Consider the following 15,728-nt stretch of genomic DNA (forward strand, 5'->3'; position numbering starts at 1 on the left):
AACAAAAGTAAAAGAGGTCAAAGATTCATAGTTATAATGGAGTAATGGACTTGGGTTAATAAGAAAATTTAGTGGGCTAATCATCCTAAATGTAAAAGATATGTAAAAAATATAGTCTTGATTTTATATTGATATTTTAAAAATATTTATTAACAAAATCTTAACAAGTAAAACACTACTTAAAATATACATAATAAATACTTATAAAATTCACAGTTCGCGGGCTGGCCTCTGAGGCTTGTGGGTTGGGCCTACGAGGCCAGCGGGTCAAATGAGGCTGGGCTAAAAAGTCTCGTTCCAAAATGGGCTGAAAAAATTAAGCCCAACCCCATTTAATTCAAGGGTTGGATTGGATCGGCCTAGCGAGTCAAGCCCATTTTGACAGCTCTACTTTTAGAAGAGAAGTTCAAAGGATATCCAACAACCTAGGTAGAATTGCTAGAAAGAAATTTAATAAATATTTTAGACACTATTGTCATATTATGCATGTTAGTTGAATGAAGTAAATGAATACTTTACAAGAAAAAATGATCGATATAGAGTATTTGTACACTCTAATATTTATAATATTTGGTATCAGAGCTAATTACCTTAAATAACTTATGGAGAACTTGAATTCTTAAAATTGAAATAGAAAAAATTTATTTGAAATAAATGTCGGTGAGATTAACTATGATAATTATGTAAAGATTGGGCTATAGAAGCATCAAACTGACAAGATATATAAATTTGTTAGATGGAACTATAATGATTTCAACCCTGATGAATTAGTTTCTTATGAAATAGTTGCATTACCAAGAATTTTAGCAAATAATATCATCATTATCATAAGCATAAAGGACAAGAGACCATGCTCACATATATTGGTTTTAAGAATATATCTTGTTATTGAAAATTCAAAAAAAAAAAACGATCACAATGAGAAGGATCTATTGAGGATATTCAAAAGATAGAAGGGTCCTTGCAAAGCTCCTACCATTCCTTTTTAAAGATTTAATCAATTGTATTGTTTTAGTATTGAAGATTTCAAAGACTTTAACATCATGATCATAGAAGAACTTATTAGTTATTTGCAAGTTTATAAAAGAGATTGAAGAAGTTGAAACTAAGAATCAACTGAACAAGCTTTTCTAAAGAATACTTTAGACAAGATTTGTATCAAAGTCGTAAACATAAATGAGATGAAGTAAAATCCAACAAAAAAGACAAGTTTGAGCTTTTCAAATTGGAAAACTCAATCATGGTTATCTTCATCAAGCCAATAGAAATTAATGTCTTTCACATATTTGTTTTGGAGTGATGAATCCAATTTAAAGAGGATCTTGAAAATTAAGTTAGGTTCAACTTAGATCATGTGTCAGGATATTAATGTAAGTTTATATATATTGTTGTGTTCATGAACTATGGAATAAGGAATTTACTAGAAATAAATGAAGGCAATTGTAATTTGTATTAGATTAGATTCATGCTACAAGAAGTCTTATATACATCTAGATACTATAGCCATATTATGTAAGCAAGTTGAGTACAATAACAACAATAAGATATCCAATGAAATTTTATAAATTAGGTCTACGGAAGGTAGAATGTACATAGATCTTATTTTTATTTTTTTAAAATAGAGATATTGTTTCTGCAGAATCCTCGACTCGAGTACTGCAAATCAAAGTAGGTATAGAAAAGAAATGATATAATTGAAAGTCCAATTCACCTAAATACTATAGTTATATTATGTAAGCAACTTGAAGGTACAATTGACCCAAGTACATTGTCAAAATAAACCTAGGTTTTTAAACTTTATCAAACTTAGCCACTACTGTATTTATCTCTCTCTTTTCCTCACTCTTCCCTACTCCCAAAACACATACTCTCTCATACACATTTCATTCTCTGCCCTTCTTTGAAATTCTTAGATGTGATTTTATTAGTTGATTTGTTAATTGAAGGTGGTTTCTTTGATGAAAGTAACTATTGCATCAATGGTGGTGATGATAATTAACTAATTTGTTTGTTTTACTTATTCGGAGTGAAATGAATGGTCTCATATGTATATACAACTGAATAACTGATAATAACCCCTGTTTTTTGGAGAAATTTATGTAATAAGTTATTGCTTTATCTTTGTTATTGGAGTTACCATGAAGTACTATTGCACTTCGTTGAAGTCATACCCAACCATTGTTGAAGCTCAAAGCACAAATAAGCTCCGTTTCAAGTGAGTATTGTTGCCTATGATTGACTAAGTATTGAGGAGCCCAAATATGAAATTTTAGATGATTTGATATAGCTTTTGAATGAATCTGATGCTTGAATTTAAGGAAGTCCGTTTTTTTATATAATAATGTATAATATTGTATATTAACATATATGAGCATAAAAACACTTCTTATAATTTTGTATAATAGTGTATATCAGGTTTTAAAATATTTTTGTAAAAAAAATATATGAAAATTTTGTATATTATTAGATCAGATGCATCGTGTTGTATATCGATTTGATGATTTGTGTTTTGGGCTAAAAATTTATAAGGTAAATTTATTTTGCCATATAAGTTAAGTAACTATCTATTTATGAAAGGCATAATACATAAATGTGCCCTTTAACTTGGCTTCAAATCACAATTATGCCCTTTTATGTTGGTGGACCGGAAATTGGGATCTTGGCTCTTGTTGCAAATGATTTTGAATATTCCTCTTAATTAGGAGAAATATTTTAGGGATATAAGAAGTTGTAACTTTTCTAATTACCATTTTCAAAAGTTGTATTTGTATATATGTTCTCCCCTAAATCTACCCCACCTGTCTTTGCATAAGTTAAAAATATACACACTCTTGAGATAATATTTCTGCTTACTTACCGAACACAAGAAAATGATTTATCAGTCTTAAGTGTGAGGTCTTACAAGCTGAACAGATCATTTAGACATTTATATGTATAATAATGGTGACCAGTTCACATAAAATATGCTTGTGTACAACATGTCATGTTCCATACAAACTATATTTACAAGTTCTTGAATACTCTTTTAAACCAAAAAATTGAAAAGCTTACATTTGTAATTATGCCACTTACATCAACCTTCAACGCAGAGTGCCCACTGGCCTTTTGTAAGTATACCACTTCGCGATCACGAGATAAACTCCCAAATTCAGTACACTAAGCACAGCCAAAAGATAGTAGAAGTAATCAATGTGACCGTAGTTCAGGTTATCCGGTATCCACCCAGGTTTCCCATTCTTGGTTGTAAAGCTCATGACAATAGTCACAAGCATAGAACTCAAGTAACTCCCAAGTGCAACGGTGGTCAGTGATAAAGCTGAAGACAAACTTCTCATGGCATCGGGTGCTTGCTCGTAGAAGAACTCCAACTGACCGATGAATGTGAAGACTTCTGCTAAACCTATAAGGAAGTATTGTGGAACCTGCCAAAAGATTGTCATGGGTACCTCTTCCAGTTCATAGTAGTTATGCCTTTTCACATATTTTAGCCGATAGAACTCCAGAATACCGGCAGATAACATGGCAAAGATGGATATGAAGAGGCCCGTACCCATTCTTTGTAGTTGTGTTAAGCCATTCTTGTGACCTGTTATCTTCCTAGCAATTGGGACAATAAATTGGTCATAGATGGGAACCCAGAATATGACACTGAGAGTGTCGAAAATGCTAAGTGATGCTGGTGGAATTTTGAAGCTGGAATTTCCCACACGAGTGTCCATGGCTGCTCCTTGCAACACAAACAAGGTACTCATTTGACCATATACAGTACTAAATATGATCCCCGTGGCCCAAATTGGTAGCAGCCGTATAATGGATTTGAGCTCCTCAACTTGGGTCACAGTGCAAAGTCTCCACGAGTCTATATTGCCTTTCGTATGGTCGGATTCTGTCTGCACTGCTGCCTTGTCGAAGAAACTGCATCATTTCATCAGTGTGTAAATCATTAGTCTCATCATTTACCATATGGAAAATAGGAACACTATCAAAAATGAAAAGAAAGTTGATACAATTTGACATCAAGCAATGTGGACAGCAAAGACAACAGTCCAACAAGTTAAGTACACGGTGTACATGTTTCCAAGTCCAGTAAAGTATCACTAGAACATTGAATTTTTCATTGTAATAAAGATGATAATACTAATACGTTTTCTACTAGATAATTGTACATACCGAGACATGCAGATTACTCGAGAGGTAAAAGCATATAAACTCTTCATGGATATTAACAGCAGCTAGTTCTTCAGGAAAATGCATTGTATCACAAATAATTATAGAAATCATTTGATTTAAATGGAAAATTTGTTAGCTATCATTCAAGAATTATTCCATGGAACTGTGTAAACACAAGCCAACACCCGAAAAAAAAGAGAAAAAGCATAACTAGCTTACAGATGCTCACCCAAGGTCTTTTGTATGATCAAGCTTGCGACTCCCCGTGATTGCAGACTCTGCATCTGTGGTCTCATACAAGAGAGACTTTTCTTCAGGCACATTAACTTTAAATTTTCTGAAGGATGCAACCAGCACTTGACATATGCGTGTCAGAGGGCTCCCTCCAGGTTTCTGGTTACGATACAATCGGGTACCAGAAAAGAAGCTTACTACAGCAATGGCCATGGTCACTGCTGGAATTCCAAAACCCCATCCCCACCCCACATTATCTTGTATCCAAACCAGCACAGAAGAAGCAACAAGAGCACCGATATTAATCGAAAAATAGAACCAGTTAAAGAAAGATGACTTGTGTTTCTTCTCAACCTCATCAGAATCATCAAACTGATCTGCCCCGTAAGATGAAACGCAGGGTTTGATCCCACCAGTACCCAATGCTATGAGGTAAAGTGCAACAAAGCAAACTGCAGTTTGCACTTCCTTTGGATGACAGACATCTTCCCCAGAACAACTTGGCTTTAAGCCAGGAAGAGAAGCTGACAATGTCAACAGAGTCATCCCCTGCAAGAGACATATATTTATGCTTCTTAGTTTCACAACAACAACAACAAACCCAGTGTAATCCCACATGTGAGGTCTAGGGAGGGTAGAGTATATGCTTCTAAGTTTCACATAAAAGGAATTTAAGTTGAAACTTTGTATGCATATATTTATTCTTTCATCTAGACACCTGAACTTAGGATTGTCCCGACACTTTTTGGTTGTATATATGACACTTTTGAATAGGTTGAGTGTTTAAGCAGAACAACAATAAGTTTAGGTGTCTAAGTGAAAAATCGTGTCAACTTTAGGTGTCTCCCAATGGGTTCAACCTTCTTTAAATTATACAAGAATCATTATAACTTGACAAGTTAGTCAAGGAACTTTATCATAGGCTCCGAAAATTATTCATTTTTCCCCTGATTATTCATCCTATACACGTTCGGCATATCTGTGTCAGGATATGCAGACCCAAGGATTTGAAGTTTATGCGTTCAGATACTACTGAACTCATTGACCATTTGAGTTACTGGGCTCGAAATTTAATATTTGTACATATTTACTAGATCTTTTAACACATGTGTGGAGTCTTAACTAAAACTATTTGAGCTCAGACGAACCTATAGATCATATTGAGCATCTGCACATAATATGTTTAACTTAGACCAAGTTTTTCTTCTTTTAGTTTCCAAGGCAAGTGACAGAGTTACAGTAAATAGTAAATGTACTTCAAAAACAGATGATAAAACTTACAATTACATAGATGATTGAGAAAAGAGCAATTGTCCAGTATCTTCCTAAATAAGCATCTGCTAGAAATGCCCCAATTAGGGGTGTAATATAACAAGTTCCAGACCAATTTGAGACATTCTTTGAAGCTGTAGCACTATGTTGGTTGAGTCTATTCTTGAAATACAAAACAAGATTTGTACTCATACCATAATATGCCAATCTTTCACAACACTCATTTCCTGCCAACAAATATCAAGAATCAACACAACCCCACTTCAAAAAATTTCAATTTTTAACCAAAAACACTAAAATAATGTTCTAAAAAAAGGAATTTTTTTTATTTGAGTGTACCTAAGATAAAAGGGCAAGCTTTCCAAGTTCCAGTTTCATTCTTCTTAGCAGGATTATTTCGGAAATCAACTGTGCCATCTTTAGTATACAAATCATCTTCTGCAACAACTTCTCCCATAGCCTTTCTATATGCTGCAAAACAAAATTTCAAGATATTGGTATTTCACCTAAAAATATGAACTAATAAAATAAACAGGTGATAAAACAAAGAAAATGTAACAACAAAATGGTATAGTACATACTTGAATTTGATATTGTTTGTTTGGTTTCCAGCAGAATTGGAAAATCAAGAAAACGGTGTGCTTTAAATAGATAAAAATGAAAAGATAAGCTCCAAGAGTAAGCTGGATGTAGGAAATGATTTATAATTGAAGCAAGGCAGTAAGTAATCCAAAAAGCTTTTGAATAAAGTTTTCTCCTATCCTAGCACTAATGGGTTGACATGTGACTTCTGTAGTATAATAAAAATATAGATACTTAATGTGCAAACAAAATTATTAAAAAATCATAGGTTGTGGTAGAGTGGTACACCCGTTAAATTGAGATCTTAGGTACCGAGCCCTAGTATAGAAGGGAGTGTCATCTTCAAATGAGTTTGAAGTGCGTATTCAGATTTAGTCGGATTTTGTATATCGGGTGGAAAATCAAAATAAATATTAGTATTTAATAAATATATTGTTCTCTCCATTTCAATTTGTTTTATACAATTTTTTTAAAAAAAAAAAATCTCTCTTTCCTTTTTAATAACATTTTAATTTCAACTATTCACATAATATGTTTAAGATTATAAAATTAAAGAACATTTTAATACACTTTACATCTTTTAAATTTAACATAATTTATTTTCTAAATTCCAAACTAAATAAAAATAAAAATAAATATATTGAAACGGAAAACGTAATTTTGGCTTAATAATATAGTCTATAGAGTATATATTAATGTTGAAAGTTGGCAAAACTGCCAGCTTACTGATCCGGCGCATGTGACTTAGCCCTCCCAATATGAGTTTCAACTAAATAAGTTGGTCAACACTAAGGTTTGCGACTATATAATAATAGTAATAATTATTAATAATGTGTTATATCTACGTTAATAGTAAGATTATATTAAAATTGTATTTATAATATGACATTATCATGATTATCTATTCATTTGTTTGCTTGTTTTAATCATCCACACTTAAGAAAAAATATGCGTACGCAATAGACTATAAACAGTGAAGTGGAGAAATGTCAAGTTGTGCGGCACTCAAAGACAAGTTTGTCCTCTTCAACATGCTGTTTTGACTTAAGGCTAACCAAGCGGCGGAATAGTTTAGGGGGTCGATCGAACATTCTTCATCTAATTTATATATTTATATTTATTAAATTTTAAATATTCTTAATAAATTTTTGATTTTGTCATTGCAATCAAGTCATAGTTATTCAATTATTTTACATGAACACATAAAGATATACAATTTCAAAAATATAACGGTTAAGAGTATTAAAGGTTGAATTCATTAAATTGAAATTCTAAATTCAACATCTAAGGGTGTGTGAGAAGTTGAAATGTGTAAAATTAGTCTAATAGGGTGTTTTGATTGGTTTAAAAGTTAATCAAACCTATTTTTCAGTCAGTTTTTTACTTTTGAAAGTGTTGGACAAATATAAAAAATAACTTAAAATAAATCAAAATGACTTAAAATAAGTCAAAAATCAAACTATTTTTTATTTTTTCACTTAAAAGTCATTTCAATTTAATTTTTTATTTTTAAGTCAATCCAAACGGAATCAAACGGTGAGAAAGTTGGATTTTAGTTTAGTGTGATGGTGTAGGTGTGAAAGGAAAACAGAAAAGAAGAAAAGAAAGTGCACTAGAAAGTGAAAGTTGGCAAGTGGGGAAAACCACCAATAAATATGAATTCCAATTAGTAGAAACTTTGACAAGCACATGGGAAAGAGAAGAAAAATCAAAGTTTTAATTGATTACGACCTTTGTTTTATTATTATGTTCACTCTAATTCATTACGTTGGGGGCCGGCCTAACACTATATTTAACCAAAACTATAGTATATCATCCCTTGTGTTCAAATTTGATTGTTTTTGGACAAAATGTACACGACTAGTATTTCCACATTATGACGTTTAAATTATTAACTTACAAATATCTAAAGGTTACTGTCATTGAATATTCTTCTGTCTAATGGTATTTCTTTGAAAAATACATACTCCCATTAATTAGATTAAGCAAATTGATTCTTCTGAAACGAAATATGACAAAATGAATGGATGAGTACTGAATTAAATAGTTTAATTTTAAGAATTATAAATTTAAAGTAATAATTATTTTCTTCCAATTCAATTTTAAGCAAATAAAAATTCTATGTGCGCCATAATTGTACGTATGACGTTGGACATGTGCTCATTTAAGTCAATAGGATGGAAAATGAAACACTTGAGTATAAGAGAAGCAGCTAAAGCCGGCGAGATCTTCGCTTTTTTTATTTTTGTAATTTTTCTGTTAGAGAATATGGTTATATGATTTAAATAAAAAAGATTATAACTATATGGTCAACATTTATGAAATTTAGTACTATTTTATTTGATGATGGGTCAACGTAGCACCAAGATCAATTTAATGATCATATCCCATTGTTTTTTTAAAAAAAATAATAAGAGACTGCTTTCGGCATAACGGTATAAGCAATTTGGTCATAGATTCCCTGTTCATACTAATGGGGGGAAAAACGAAAAAATAAATTGTTATTTTAAAAATTATTTTGTATTTTCACTTACTGAACCGATTAATCATATTCATACCACGTATGAACTTTATCATTTCCTTTAAATTTAAATATACTTCAATTTATTAGATATATATATATATATATATATATATATATATATATATATATATAGTTTCAACTTTTAATTCCATAATCACACTCCAATTCAAAATGGACACCAAAAATTATGAAGGTGCATTATGTTGAAATGAAACTGTTCAAAGGGTATTTATTAAAAAAAAAAAAATGTTCAAAGGGTACATGTAATAATATGGAAAACTTACATAAATTTTATTAGTTTAGGAGTTAATTATACTTAGATATACTCTAGTTTGCAATGTTATGCTAGCGTTTGGCCATAGATTTTCAAATATTTTTGGCAAATATTATTTGGATGAAATTTCACCATGTGTTTTGGCCATACTATTTGGGAAATATATTTCACCTTTCCAAGAAATATGATTTATACTCATAAGTTTTAAAAACTATCAAAACTAATCATATGTTTGTATAGCACATGACTTTGTTATCCTAAGCGGATTGTTAGCATTTTCATCAACAATCATATCATCACTTTCATATTTACTGAATATTCCATCACTACTTTGATATTCACGTAAAAAATTATGTAAAACAACACAAACAACTACTATAGAGGGTGTTCTTGTAAAAGATAAAAGTTTGGTGTAGAATTTGAATTATTAAAAGTTTCCAAATAATGAGACTTGACCAAATACTAGTGTTTTCTAGTATTTGGGAATTTGGGTTATTTGCCAAATAATGGTAAATTGTATGGACAAACACTATTTGCCAAAAAAACTCCCAAATTTTATTTGGGGCAAACCTATGAATCTTATTAATATTTTGTACGTCCAAATAGGTTTAGATTCATCCAGTTACATGTATCTCGAATTACATGAAATCACAATTATGCGTAATTTGTTCTAGATACATTGTATCAAGTGAATTCACATGTATTTAGAATACATAACAAATCTTACTCACCTCTCTCCCATCTCACTTGCTACTCTCCTAAGTCCTATGTATCTAGTATTCCATATACATGTTAATTACACTAGATGCATACAAATAATAATAATAATAATAATAATACTATATATATATATAGTATCTCCTGATATTAGCGTGAATTTTGAGCAAAGTAATCGAATGTCCAGGCCCAACATTTTTATTTGCTCAGCAGATGAAGCCCAGCCAAGGAATGTAAACAAAAGTCCAGGCCCAACATTTTATTTGCTCAGCAGATGAAGCCCAGCCAAGGAATGTAAACAAAAGTCCAGGCCAACATTTTATTTGCTTATAAGATGAAGCCCAGTTGAGGAAAGTAAACAAAAGTCCAGGCCCAACATTTTATTTGCTTATAAGATGAAGCCCAGTTGAGGAAAGTAAACAAAAGTCCAGGCCCAATTTTGACAGAGGATGACATCTCCAGACACTAGATTGAATTTCTATCTTTTTCTCTTTTTGCTCTATTTATGAAATTTACTAGCTCGAACTCAATTATTTCAAATTTGCGCTATGTAAAATCTACTGCAAGGAAATATGTGAGGAATTGAATCCTTAATTACCGATAAAATAAAAATTCAGGTACGTAGTTAGTCGACTGAGCTACTAAATTTTTTTGGTATTCATGATAGTCGCTCTCTAACTACAAGTTTGTTTTAATCCACTTTTTTCTTCCACAAATTAACTTTTCAAACTCTTCTGGAAGAATTAACGCAGCTTACCTACAACTGTTTCTTTAGTGAAACAATACAACCAACATACAGCTCATTTTTTCAATAATACTTACTTGAGAAAATGTATAATTATGATCTTACTAATTAGAAAATCCTTTAACTAATACTCAAGATCTTTGACTTAATCAAGTCCTAGTTTCAATTTTAGGTTTAATCTGCTTTGAACCATGTGAAAATCTATCTTAATATAACCTACTGCTGAGTTTTATTAATATTTATTTCACTATAAGTAACTTAAAATAAGCTTTAGTTGGTACTGTTTCAATTCTTACAATGTCATCTTTTTGACTCAAGTTTTTTAGCATCCCTTTGTTTGGTCATATTTTGATTAATTTGTTGTAATTGAACCAAATTAAAAATACATTTAACTTCAATTCACCGGGGGTTTGGTGTGAAGGAATTTTCATACTATCAGGTCTTTAAAAAGATAACCTGAAAAATAAAGTAAACGACTAGCTACAATTAGTTGAATTACAATTATAATTTATTTATTTTTGCAATATTGCCAGTGATTATAAGTTAAATCGTAAAACTTTTAAGGGTTAAAATTGAATTAATTTTGGATGCATGTATAACGTATAGCCATGTTAACTTTACTTCAAAAAGGAGTTTACCATTTCAATTATATGTGCATAAACTTAGTGTAAGTTATAAGGGGAGAAAATCAGAATATTAAAAATATGAGCCTGATCTTCCTATTGAAGCATCTATAGTTTATCCACCAAACTAGTTAATTAAAATGAAGTTTGTATAGAGACTATATATATAAGGTTACTTATTACACTAAGTACATAGAGCAAATTATAAGATCAATAGATCAAAAATATGTTGGGCAAAATAGCAGAATGGCTGAAAATTTTGGTGGTGTTGGCTTTCTTGTGGCCAGTGTTGGTACAATGCAGAGGCAATATCCGTCATTACAAATTCAATGTAAGTTCATATCCTACATTTAACTTATTATTATTCCGTGTCAGTGTATAAAATCTTGACGTTATCAGTATAATTTAACATGTTGTAACAGGTTGTACATCTTATTTTCTTATTACTAACTCTAATTATTATGTCAGACACTTGTAATTATCTTTTAAGCGACGTGACATAGAAATTTTTAGCCACAATGCATGCTTTGTAAATTAAATTTGAAATGTGATCAACTATAGACACAATTTTTTTTTTACAATTTGAAAATGGCATTAACTTCTTACCTTTAATCAAGTAGCTTCCAAGTATGTTTATGTGTTAATAGAAACATGCATGTGCATTTTGATTTTGTGCCAAACACACAAAGTTAAATATATGTATTCTGATGTTATGTCATTTTCCAATGATTTAGCTATATCAATCACAATATTGTACACCATTTGACACATAAATTTATTAACTAAACCAATTTTAATCTTGATCTGCTCAAATTCAATTCAACTTGGTCATTTGACATCTGCAATGAGATTTGGTACATGCAGGTGATGATGACAAACGTAACAAGATTATGCTCAACTAAGCCTACTGTAACAGTAAATGGAAAATTTCCTGGTCCAACTATTTATGCTAGGGAAGATGATACACTACTTATAAAAGTTGTTAATCAAGTTCACTATAATCTTTCCATCCACTGGTTAGTTCTCTATTACAAACTTATATATCCTACATTTTGCACAAAAAATATATGAAAAATAACTGAGCAATCTTTTTTTTTTAATTTAGCGGTTGGATAAATGACTCTTTAGGTTAATTCTTCGATTAACTTACATAATGTTGAACAGGCATGGTGTGAAACAACTTCGAACGTGTTGGGCCGATGGACCGGCCTATATAGCACAATGTCCAATACAGCCAGGAAAAAGCTATGTATACAATTTTACAGTAACAGAACAAAGAGGAACACTATTTTGGCATGCACATATACTTTGGCTTAGGGCTACTGTCCATGGTGCTGTTGTTATCCTCCCTAAGCATACCTTGCCTTACCCATTCTCAAAGCCCAAAAAGGAAGTTGTCATCATTTTAGGTAACATATCATATACTGATAGTGTAAAGAATTTCACGATATAAGTGAACCAGTTATAGTCAGAGGTAGATCCAGAATTTTGAGTTTATATGAGTTCTGGGTTAAAAAAAAGACAACTTACTAGGTTCTAAATAAATTATTTACTAGGTTATGTGAACATGTAACCTGAATTCTAGCTCTGCCCCTAATTATAACATGTTACTACTACATTTTAATGTTGTCAAATCAAAATGACTCACCCAATGACTATCTTTAACAAATTTGATTTCTCTTTATTTTGTCTTACTTATCTATCCATAAATTTGGTGGCTCAATTGACAAGGTGAATGGTGGAAGTCAGATGTTGAAGCTGTTGTTGATGAAGCAACACAATCAGGTTTGCCACCTAATATATCTGATGCTCACACCATCAATGGCCTTACTGGTCCTGTCTCTACTTGTTCATCACAAGGTAAAATTCATATATTTTCTTTTCCTTTCACTCAGAGACAGATTCAAAATTTGAACTTTATGAGTCAGGACTTGAAATTTTACCATATCACATCTAATTTACTGATTTCCAAATCTACTATACATACTTTTTTAGTGATTTTAAAAATATATACAGGGTCTTGAATCAAAGTCACCCTTGCTTCCACTTAGGGGCGGAGGTAGTATATTCAAAATTTGAACTTTATGAATCAGGATTTGGAATTCTACCATATCCCATCTAATTTACCGAGTCCCAAATCTATTATACATACTTATTTAGTGATTCTTAACACATGTACAAAGTCTAATTAAGTCAAAGTCATCCTTGCTTCCACTCAGGGGTGGAGGTAGTATATTCAAAATTTGAACTTTATGAGTCAAGACTTGGAATTCTACCGAGTTCCAAATCTACTATATATACTTATTTAGTGATTCTTTACATATATATATAGGGTCTAAGTCAAAGCTGCCCTTCCTTCAATTCAGGGGCAGAGGTAGTAGCTTTCGACATAACACAATAGTTTTAATCTAAATTGTATATTTGTGTTACAATATCATTAAACCCGACTCATAAGGTTCAAATCCTGGCTCCCTCTCCGCATCCACTATCATTTTATTTTTCACATTCTATACTTATTATTATTATTTTTTCTTCTAATGATCCACAGAAGGATTCAATTTCTTAGTGGAACCAGGCAAGAAATACCTACTGAGAATCATCAATGCTGCACTAAATGAAGAACTTTTCTTCAAGATTGCTGGCCACAACCTCACTGTGGTAGAAGTAGATGCTGCCTATGTTAAACCCTTTGAAACAGAGACAATTTTAACAGCTCCAGGCCAAACAACAAATGTCATTTTATCAACAAATCATAAAAATGGAAAATACTCAATGGTAACATCACCTTACATGGATTCACCAATCTTAGTAAACAACAAAGCAGCTACTGCAACATTACAATACATAGGCACAAACAATTCTTCCACAACATTCACCGTGTCACCACCTAGAAACGCCACCTCTATCGCGTTTAACTTTATGGATTCCCTCAAAAGCTTGAATTCGAAAAAATATCCAGCAAAAGTCCCAATCAAAATTAATCATTCTCTATTTTTCATCATTAGTCTTGGACTCAACCCTTGTGCAACATGTTACAGGGGATTTCGAATCGTTGCAGCTATTAATAATGTTACATTTGTTATGCCTAGTGTGTCACTACTTGGTACACATTTTTTTAACAAAAGTGGAGTGTTTACTGATGATTTCCCTGGAAATCCACAAAATGCATTTGATTATACTGGGGTTCCACCAGAAAATTTGAGGACTATGGAAGGGACTAAGCTTTATAGACTTGAATATAATTCTAATGTTCAAATAATATTACAAGATACAGGATTATTGAGCCCTGAAAATCATCCAATGCATTTACATGGATTCAATTTTTTTGTTGTTGGAAGAGGCAAAGGAAATTTTAATCCAAAAGAAGATTCTAAAAAGTTCAATCTTGTTGATCCTGTTGAGAGGAATACTATTAATGCACCTTCTGGTGGTTGGGTTGCTATTAGGTTCCGAGCAAATAATCCAGGTAAAGTTTATATACATCGCCAGTATAATTAAAAAGAAGTTACACTATCAATATGTTACTAGCATTTTATTATGGCATGTTACGCGTTGTTATATTTTAGCTGACCTGATAGTGTGAAAATTCTTTTATATTATAAATATATAAAATTATTGTTAATTTTGTAGGTGTTTGGTTTTTTCATTGCCATTTGGAGGTGCATACAACATGGGGACTTAAGATGGCTTTTGTGGTAAATAATGGAAATGGACCTAATGAGTCTCTTTTACCTCCTCCAAAAGATCTACCAAAATGTTAAAAGATTTTCTATAATTTATGTGTATATTTTCAGATTTAATTCTATTGTTTGAGCAAGCAAAAAAAAACTGAGGGGGTCAACTTTGTATTATATGAACTTAATTTAAGGTAATGTTTTGTGAGAAGTTGTAAATTATTGTTGAGGTTATTTTCTATTACAAAGCAGAAAAGTGTTTATTTGTGTATTTTATTCATAATGTATATCATCGAAGAAATTGCATGGTTTAATTTTTTTTCTCTTTAACATCGAACTTATAACTATCAGGGCTTAAGTTTGTCAAGGGTGCGAGACATAACTTGTGTGATACTATCATGCAAAAATATGAATTTATGTCCTGTGAAAATATTATTTGCTTCGACGGAGCAAAACAAAAAAAAAGGCCAGCACAATTATGGGCCAAAAGTATAAATGGCCCTCTATCATATCTTACTGGGCCCAAATAGAAGTGACGAACAAAAGTATTTTGGTCAATGTTAAGATTCAACCAAATTCGTAGGTAAATTACGTGAAACTTACATAAATCTCATTAGTTTAGAAATTAATTACTTAGATACACTCTATTTTGCAATATTACGTATCTTACAAGATTTTGTGCGTTCGGATGCGTTTAGATACATTCAGATACATATATATTTGGATACATAGGGCCAAAATTTGGTGTAACGTGTTCTAGATACATTGTATCCAAGTAGATTTGTATGAATATGTGATACATAACTATCATATTTCTTTGGCATTGCGGATACATGTGAATCACACCAGATATATGTATCTTATGTGATTCGCGTGTATTTGCCTATCTGGGATATACAACAAAATCTCACTC

The 15,728-nt window shown here is 31.5% G+C and overlaps 2 protein-coding genes across 3 annotated transcripts; one reads left to right on the forward strand and one right to left on the reverse strand.

The window, feature by feature from the left end:
* Positions 1 to 2,919: 2,919 nt before the first annotated feature.
* LOC125807565 (protein NRT1/ PTR FAMILY 8.1-like) lies at positions 2,920 to 6,450 on the reverse strand. 2 transcript variants are annotated; one of them, XM_049487300.1, is made up of 5 exons: positions 6,258 to 6,450; positions 6,016 to 6,147; positions 5,686 to 5,903; positions 4,400 to 4,953; positions 2,920 to 3,915 (listed from the first exon to the last, which is right to left on the reverse strand). In XM_049487300.1, the coding sequence occupies exons 2-5, from the start codon at positions 6,131 to 6,133 to the stop codon at positions 3,081 to 3,083; spliced, it is 1,725 nt and encodes a 574-aa protein (XP_049343257.1). In that variant the 5' UTR covers positions 6,134 to 6,147; positions 6,258 to 6,450; the 3' UTR covers positions 2,920 to 3,080. The 2 variants fall into 2 exon arrangements, with proteins under 2 accessions (XP_049343257.1, XP_049343258.1); XM_049487301.1 differs by having other exon boundaries at positions 6,254 to 6,446.
* A 4,877-nt stretch (positions 6,451 to 11,327) lies between these two features.
* Positions 11,328 to 14,966, forward strand: LOC125807567 (laccase-4-like). Its single transcript, XM_049487305.1, has 6 exons — positions 11,328 to 11,472; positions 12,006 to 12,157; positions 12,306 to 12,550; positions 12,873 to 13,001; positions 13,690 to 14,607; positions 14,772 to 14,966. The coding sequence occupies exons 1-6, from the start codon at positions 11,368 to 11,370 to the stop codon at positions 14,900 to 14,902; spliced, it is 1,680 nt and encodes a 559-aa protein (XP_049343262.1). The 5' UTR covers positions 11,328 to 11,367; the 3' UTR covers positions 14,903 to 14,966.
* The last annotated feature ends 762 nt before the right edge of the window (positions 14,967 to 15,728 follow it).

This window comes from Solanum verrucosum, unplaced genomic scaffold (genome assembly GCF_900185275.1).
Source record: "Solanum verrucosum unplaced genomic scaffold, falcon-dt-bn FXZP01000183.1, whole genome shotgun sequence".
Taxonomy (NCBI): Eukaryota; Viridiplantae; Streptophyta; class Magnoliopsida; order Solanales; family Solanaceae; genus Solanum; species Solanum verrucosum.

Bases quoted from the DNA above. Each gene is read 5' to 3' on its own strand.
- LOC125807565 (XM_049487300.1), bottom strand. From the start codon at position 6,133: ATGGGAGAAGTTGTTGCAGAAGATGATTTGTATACTAAAGATGGCACA. The intron at 5,904-6,015 runs GTACACTCAAAT...ATTTGTTGGCAG, and splicing joins AGCTTGCCCTTTTATCTTAG to GAAATGAGTGTTGTGAAAGA. The intron at 4,954-5,685 runs GTAAGTTTTATC...TGTCTCTTGCAG, and splicing joins TCTCAATCATCTATGTAATT to GGGATGACTCTGTTGACATT.
- LOC125807567 (XM_049487305.1), top strand. From the start codon at position 11,368: ATGTTGGGCAAAATAGCAGAATGGCTGAAAATTTTGGTGGTGTTGGCT. The intron at 13,002-13,689 runs GTAAAATTCATA...AATGATCCACAG, and splicing joins CTCTACTTGTTCATCACAAG to AAGGATTCAATTTCTTAGTG. The intron at 14,608-14,771 runs GTAAAGTTTATA...TTAATTTTGTAG, and splicing joins GTTCCGAGCAAATAATCCAG to GTGTTTGGTTTTTTCATTGC.